General features: G+C 37.6%; 1 protein-coding gene across 2 annotated transcripts; it reads right to left on the minus strand.

The window, feature by feature from the left end:
• Positions 1-2,621: 2,621 nt before the first annotated feature.
• On the minus strand, positions 2,622-7,963 carry LOC131333552 (protein NRT1/ PTR FAMILY 5.10-like). Of its 2 annotated transcripts, none has more exons than XM_058368128.1 (4): positions 7,807-7,963; positions 6,629-6,849; positions 4,091-4,452; positions 2,622-3,706 (listed from the first exon to the last, which is right to left on the minus strand). In XM_058368128.1, the coding sequence occupies exons 2-4, from the start codon at positions 6,743-6,745 to the stop codon at positions 2,842-2,844; spliced, it is 1,344 nt and encodes a 447-aa protein (XP_058224111.1). In that variant the 5' UTR covers positions 6,746-6,849; positions 7,807-7,963; the 3' UTR covers positions 2,622-2,841. The 2 variants fall into 2 exon arrangements, with proteins under 2 accessions (XP_058224111.1, XP_058224110.1); XM_058368127.1 differs by lacking the exon at positions 7,807-7,963 and adding an exon at positions 7,427-7,632.
• Positions 7,964-8,321: the final 358 nt, after the last annotated feature.

Here is an 8,321-nt window from a genome sequence, read left to right on the forward strand (position 1 = left end):
CTTTGCTCTATCTTCTTCTGACCCATTTGCGATCTAATTTCCTCTGTTAACTTCAATCTCTATTCCTTTCAGAATGGAGAAGGAAGAACGGAGTTGGGAGAACGTTGTGTGGAAGCTTATCAAGGAAGGAAATTAAAGCAAAGGACCTAACCCCGGTTAAAAGAGTAATCCCAATCTCTTCTGACAGGAAGGTTCCAGATTGTGTTGTACGGAGAGAGAGAGAGAGAGAGAGAGAGAGTGGTGGGGTTGGCGGGAATTGGCGGGAACTGAGCTAATCTTGTTCTCCGCCTTTTTTTGGGGGGGTAAATTGACATTTTCCGTTGAGAATGATAGGGTAACATTTACGACTGGAAGGATAACATTGTCATTTTCCAAATATAAGAGCAATGTGTTTTGAAAGTAGGGGTGTGTATAAAGCTTTTTCTTTAAAAAATAAGTACAAATTGATTTAGAAAATTGAGTTTATAGAGAGGGGTTGAGGCTCCGTTCTGCTAAAATTTTTATTTTTGAAGTACTTATTTTTTACTTTCCGAGACATGTTATTCTTGTATAATACATTACTTTTAATTAAAAATAAGACCACTGCTTAACTTTTAGCATTTTTTGAAAGTTGTCCTTGTTTAAAAAAATTTGCGTTTTTTAGTTTTGAGCCAAATTTTTTGTGATTATTGATTAGTCTCAACGAGAGAAATCAAAAAAACAAAAACATTTACTTTTACCCAAATTTTTTTGGAAATATAAAATTTTGAGTAAAAAAGGGCAATGTTTTTGCTAAAAAATGGTTATTTCCCAAAATATTGGGAAAAAGTAAGAAAATAAAAATAATTTCTGATTCCTCTCGTCGAGACGATCAATAATCCAAAAAAATTTGATGCAAAACAAAAAAACGCAATTTTTTTAAAATAAGGACGAAATCTCTTAAAATTACTTTAAGTTAAGTGAAACAACACCTAAATAAAGTATTCATTTTAGTTAAGTGGATCACACCGTGAGTCTTTTTTTTCCCAGTTACCGTGGTCGTATCCTTTGGCTCTTCTTTCTCTATAATTTTTTGAGGTCTAACCCTTTTTTTCTCAATTCCGGAGAGTTGACAAATACTCCCAACGTCCCAATTTAATTGTTCATCGTTCTATTTTAACCGGCTAAAAAATTACTTATATTTTTAAATTTGTATTGAATTTCATATCGAATATGGATCTTGTTTAATAGATTTCGATTAGTTTTATACTACAATATTTTTGAAATTGCATAAAACATTATAAATTATAAGATATAATTAATTAAAAAATGATACGAACTCTCAAAAAAAATAATTAAATTGGGACGAAGAGAGTAAAATTCAGTTGTCAATGAAGAATATTTACGTCCGCTGGAACTAACCACGGCTAAAATGGAACCTAACCTCCTACGGGGTAAGTAGGGCTGCAAACGATCCGAGCCGCTCGCGAGCGGCTCGGAGCTCGGCTCGATAACGGCTCGACTCGGCTCGGTTTGAGACAAAAACGAACGAGCTCGAGCTCGAGTCCTGGGCTCGTTTCATAAACGAGCCGAGCTCGAGCTAGTCGAAACTCGGCTCGAATTGGCTCGCGAGCTCGATTATATTATATATATTTATATATATATATTTTTACATATTTATATTTATTTATATATATATTTATATATATTTGTTTCATAAACGAGCCGAATGAGCCGAGCTCGAGCTCCGTAAATACATCTCGAGCCGAGCTCGAGCTCGAGTTCTGCAGCTCGTCACGAGCTCGAACCGACTAAATTTTTGGCGAGCCGAGCTCGAACACTCTAAAACTCGGCTCGGCTCGGCTCGTTTGCAGCCCTAGGGGTAAGTAACAACTTCAGGAAGATGCCATCCCATTCGAACTACGAACAGAATATGACTACATACATATACATAAATCTACATACAATGCATGCATATGGATTTTGGACCCGTCTCAGATTTTACAAAAATCATTCGAGTCGCTCATTTTATTCAAATGGTTTGTTTACGGTCCTCGTAAAAAATCAACTCAATCGAATATTGGTAAAAACATTTAAATACTCCATCCGTCCCTAAATAAGTGTTCGACGCGCAAATCTAAGTCTTCAAAAAGATGCATTTGTTTCGTTAAAAAAATCAATTTTTTTTTTACAAATCAATAGATAGCAATGAGTTCTATTAGATTGTGAAAAAAAAATTAATTTTTCAATGAAAAACATGCATATTTTGTAAGGCTTAGTTTTACGCGCCGGACACTTATTTAGGGACGGAGGGAGTATTTAACTTCGCTTCCACTGGATTCTTTTGACCAGTGAGAGGGGAAAATCAGATGCGTATCGGTCAGTTCCCCTGACGGAACAGTCCATTTCCGATTGAATGAACGAATCACGGCCGTTACAGCCGATACTCGACCGTTACGGATGATTTCCCACGTCTATTTTTTTTTTCCTCTCAAAAACAACTTTTTAAAAATTCACGACCAATTTAATACAACCGAGTCCCGTTACGTATTGTTTGATGCTTCCAATATCGTTACACCTTGACCGTTACCGTTACGTGTCCCGGTACTATTATTTAAAACCTTGTGACGGAGAGATGCCTGGATAACAAAAAAGCTAGTATGTATAAACAAAGCCTTGTATCCATTGATCATCCCCAAATAAGTTCTCTACCATGTGAAGATACAAATGAGATTTTGAAGTACAAAAGAATGAATATAAACAACAAGGGGATGAGATAAATACAACAACAGAATCAACAATTACAACTATAGGCTAGAATAAATAAGAATTGCGTACGTGTAACAGATTTGTTTGTTTCCCCTTCCCTCCATTTACCTAAAACTACTCCACCAGTAGTTCTATTACCATTTCTTGGTTTCCTTTGACATCGTCTCTGGTTTCCTTCTTGTCCCAGTAAAGAGTTGAAACAAACCAGTTGTAGCATAGGTTCACAAAACTCAGTATCATCATCATTTGGTAGTAATTGTCCAGGCGACTACTGCAGTTTAAAGTGTCGCCGAACCAGCCCTTGAGACCGTACACAAGTAGAGCATTAATGAAGCTTCCGAACCCGATCACAGCTTCATTTAGTGCTGATCCATATTTCTCCATTGGCACATCATGAGGGACCTGAACCTCAAAGAAGAGATCCAGGCCTTGTTTGCCGATCCCCTCCATGAGTCCCAGCAGGCAGAACTGCGGTGCCAGACGCAGAATACTCATGGGTACGACAGCACGGTCATCTTGGTTGAACTTGACGCAAAATTTGGAGTCCTCGATGGCACGCAACCTGCGAACCTCGACACGCCATGCGACGCTACAGCAGAATACGGATACCACCATTGCTGTCAAGATTCCGACTATAATGCTCTTTGTTTTTAGTGGTTTAGGTATGTATTTGAACAGGAGTGTGTAAAAGGAAGAGCTTAAGGTAGCCTTGATTATGTTCCTTATCATAATAAGTCTATAAATAGAGACCGTAGCATGCATGTTGTTTCCTTGCTCGGTGAAGAAAGTGTTGCCTGTTGATAGTACTAGACCAAATACCAGAAAAGTAGTCCACATGGGTATCATTACAGAAAGAGGCTTCCATTGCTCCATTGGTACTCTTCTTCCTGCAGAGACCGCCGGAGTCGGACCGTTGTTTGCATTCTCTTTAGGGCTAGCACGGGAGATTTCTGAAGTAGCAGCAGCTTTTTTTACTGATCTGCATGCCAAGGAAACTTTTTAACACTGATGCCAATACGTCATTTTAAGTTTTCCACAATCAAAGAAAAAGATGCATAAAACTCGTTATAGATGGTTGAGTCGTCGACCTACGATTTAGTACTGATGAAGAATATGCTGTGTCAAATACCCATCAAAATCTCTCATACTTAAAAAAAAAGAAATCATTGCCACATCACGCCGGCAATAGTTTCTGTAATAAAATTCTTGAAGAATAGAATCTTTCCCACCCGTCTAATGTTGAAGGTAAACACACACACACACACACACACACACACACACATAGAGAGAGAGAGAGAGAGAGAGAGAGAGAGAGAGAGAGAGAGAGAGAGAGAGAGAGAGAGAGAGAGAGAGAGAGAGAGACCTGTGGTAGAGAGGAATGCAACACAAGAACAACAAATAACCAATGCCCATAACTGATGTTGAACAAATGAACGTTACAAGCCAACCAGCTTGAACATGGCCCAAGATCCAGGGAGTGCTAAGTCCACACAATAACGATGCAGTGACCCACCACACATTCTTTCTCGCGTTTACTCTGACTTCATCTATGTCCAGCAGCTGCCTGAGTTCATGGGCCCTTAATTGACCAACTAGAAATCCTTCCAAGACAGGCACCCCTCCGGCTTTTCCCACAGCTATCAGAAGCACTACCGGTACGAAGTACTTCCCGGTCATGTCACCGGCAATCGGATGGAATGCCGAAATGCATAACATCACCATTCCCTGCATGCATTTTGGTTGAGGACAATGTTCAGCTTAATTACCTTGGAAAACTTGTAGGACAAATTTAAAAACTTGTCCCCTCTAATTTGCATGAATTCTCATTTTCATCTGTCTAGCTAGTACTAATTGCGTCAATCTTAATTAAGTTTACATTCTACCTCAATTTTGTCCCTCTCATTGACGACACGTCAATAAAACAAACGGAATTGAAGGGCAAAATTATCATTTTCTCTCACAGAGGGGACTAAATTGAGATTACATGCAAACTATGTGCAAACAACATCACCCCAAAGTTGAAAGTGCACTCGCTTATTTGTTTACAACGCTCCCACTTCTTAATCAATAATTACAAGATTAACTAAATGGTTTTGAACAACTTTTTTTAATCGGGTGAAAAAGAAACTAAAGAAATTATAAAAATTCCATTAAAAAAGAGAACATGACACAATGACATTTTAACTAAGGGGTCGATTTTTTATTTTTTAAATATATTAAGTAATATGTAATAAAATATAAATAAAAACTTTTTCAACATATTTTTGTTACCCAATAAAAAATAATTGAGTTGCCAAATTATGGTGTTTTTTATATAGTTATTTCAAAAAAAAAGTAAAATGTACAGTAAAATTTTAGAAATAGTCCCTCCAATTTACATAAAATTTCAAATTCATCCCTTTGTGAGGGAAATGACAAAATTTTCCTTCAATTCTGTTTGTTTCATTGACGCCGTCAACAAGAGTGTGATGGAAAATGAACAAATATAAGAGTACGCGTATATTATTGCTAATGTAATCTCTTCGTTTGTTTGGCAAAACCATTAACATCGTCCATAGTTATATCCATGAAAATGACATCATCACATGGTGGACATCAGTTCTTGTTAGAGTTTCTAAACAAGTGGAGTACTCCAAATAAGCCAAATATCCATGAAAATGCCATCACCATATGAAAAACAATTAAGAAGATATATAGTGTAACTAGCTCTTGTATTTTCTTCTTGTTCTTACGATATTTAATTTGTCTTGTACAAAGTATAACGTTTATTTCTTAATCCAATGGCCACTATTATAAAAGATCAACGTAGCAAGTGACAAACTAAAGCAAACAACAGTACTCCGTATTGAAGTTCACTTCAACTTAATAAATGTCATTAATTAATTATTATTTTTATCGGCACAAAGAAGATTTATTAGAAACTTGATAGGGACATCAAGGGAAGGGAAGAAGCCTAATACCATGATTTTGATACATGGATTAGGAAAGGAGAAAACGTCCAATAAAGCATTGGAAGAAGATGAGAGGACGAAAAGAAAACGGCCGGCCAAAACCAGTTGGCTCAACAACCTGATCCAGACAAACCATCAAAACCAGGAATAGCCAAAAATAGCACAACAAGAGGCTATCCCACCCACCATCAGACTAGTAGTGAAATATTTCAAACACCAAACAATAGCAGCTTCAGAGGATGAAGCCCAAACACCAAACAATAGCAGAGCAATAACAGATCAAAAAGAACATGTGTCCCGGATTATAGCAGCTTGTGGCAGTAAAGGAGAGATCAAACCATAACCACCTAGCTTTAAGAAGAATCAAAAACCTCTTAGCCCTCCAAAACTTGGGAGTTGAAAAAGGAGATAGACAGAGCCAAAAGAAACTCCTAGCCCTCCTAGCTTTAGGAATTGAAAAGAGAAAAACACCAACCAAATGCAAATATCATCACAGTATCAGCGAAATGTAGCCTGTATCAGATACATGTACATGTAGGTTGGGTATGTTGTGCGGCGGGCCCCCGAAGGACCCTACCATAAACTGATGATCATTGATGGTTACGATCGATATTGGGAAAATAACAAATTACATGACCGGATATCACACACAAACAAATGATTCTTATGAAATCCTTTGGTTTGAACCAGAAAGAATCGTTGAAACAAATGATCTTCCAGATGGTCAGAGGCCTACAGAACCCACCACAGAAGGGGAAACCATATGCTGATGAAGATCAAATACAGACTCTCTCTCAGAGGGATTCACTCAAGTCAGTGTTTCTTTCTTTTTTAATTTCTAGCTATCAAAATGTTGATGATGCCATAATGGCTCTGTTACTCCCTACGAACTTCATTTGTGGATTTCATAAAATTAACAAGATTTGTATGTAATAAGTCACAAAACTTACGATGATGTAGGTAGCAGTTGAGCAGAGAATAACTTTGAGAGGCCTAACATGGTTGTCGGAGATGTAAGTCATGACAAGGGCCAAAACAGATGACGACCCCTCTAGTAGATTTATCATTGCAACGGCATTCGGGAGATTGTGTTCCTTCCAGGTATCTGTGAAGTATGTAATCAACACGCCCACCACTGCAACGTCTACGAACCATTGCGTATATGCAAGGCCTAAAACAAGAAAAGTAAAAAAAAACAGACAAGGTATAATCAAAGTCGATCGACCGATGAAGAATTAAACTCTCTTGAACTTGCTGTACGCAAAATATGTATATGTATATATTTATAGAAATAGTTCTCAGACAAGCCAAAAAAAGAGACATATGTATACAATAAAACAACTTTTTGCATGAAAACAGAAACCAATCGTTGTTCTGTTAGTTAGAACTACCTAATTAAGAACTTTTAAACCACTTGATTTTCTTGTTCGAATTTACTAGTACGTATTTCTGTGTCTGCAGCTAGTCAGACATCACCTTCCCCAGTAATAGAATTCTTGTTTCTTTTCTTTTTCTCGCCATTTCTCGCTGTCCAAAAGGATTGCCAATCTCCAAATTCAGATGAAGTTGTCCTGTTAAGTAGAGCTCTCGAGCTCAAAATCGAAATCCCTATATATGTAACCTATCAAACCAAAATTCGAGCTATATATTCTCATCGAATAATAATAATAATGTCATCAAAATATAACTGTCCAAATGGACCATATGATATGTAGTAGGAGTATTTGATTTAGTGATGAATTTGTGACCTGTGGTAACAGCAGCCCCCCAGCAAAAGCAAAAGTAATAGTTTTTCCAGATCTTAATATAGAAGAGTTTGATGAAAATCTGATCAAACTTGCGGCGGATCTTCAGGAACGAAGTATCTGTCGGCATCCCTTTCTCCCCCCTAGGCCACCTCTTTCTACTTTTAGCAGTATATACTTACCGCCCTACTGTATATATTTATATATATGTATATTCTTTCTTTTTGTGGGTGCTGGCAATTATCAAACTGTTAGCTAGCTAGTGAAGTTACAAGATCTGCAGGGAGTAATTTGTTCAAGAATTCTCAGTGAGAGAGAGAGAGAGAGAGAGAGAGAGAGAGAGAGAGAGAGAGAGAGAGAGAGAAGTGGTACTCACTACTCACAGAGCAAAATTGTAGGTGCAGAAGGAGGAGTAGGTTCCGTTCACCGCGTCTGCCGCGTAACGATGGAACGAAACGCGCGTTGAGCTTTCCTTCCGCCCTAAGTTTTTTTTCTCAAGCTGAAGAAACTGGCATTACAAGTTTTTTTCTCAAGCTGAAGCAGTCCACTCCAAGTCTACGGGAGTGAACTTTCTTGGAAAAAAAAACAGAAAAAGGTCTACATGAGTGGGAGGAGAAAAACAGAAGGGTAAATTTCACTGATTTCCCGTGAGGTTTCTGATAAATACAAGAACCTCCCTTGTAGTTTTTGAAATTGCAGTAACCTGCCTTTTGGTATGATAGTTTGGATTCCCCCTCTGCTAAGTGCATTGTTAACTGGAAATGATGACATCAGCAAATTTAATGGTGTTTGATGCAACAAATAAAGCATGACAAAATACCAACTAAAGCCAAACGTTGCTCCTGTCTACTAGCACTTATAATCTAATTTATTTAGCTTATTTGATTAAAAAAGCTAA

Source organism: Rhododendron vialii, chromosome 7a (assembly GCF_030253575.1).
Source record: "Rhododendron vialii isolate Sample 1 chromosome 7a, ASM3025357v1".
NCBI lineage: Eukaryota > Viridiplantae > Streptophyta > Magnoliopsida > Ericales > Ericaceae > Rhododendron > Rhododendron vialii.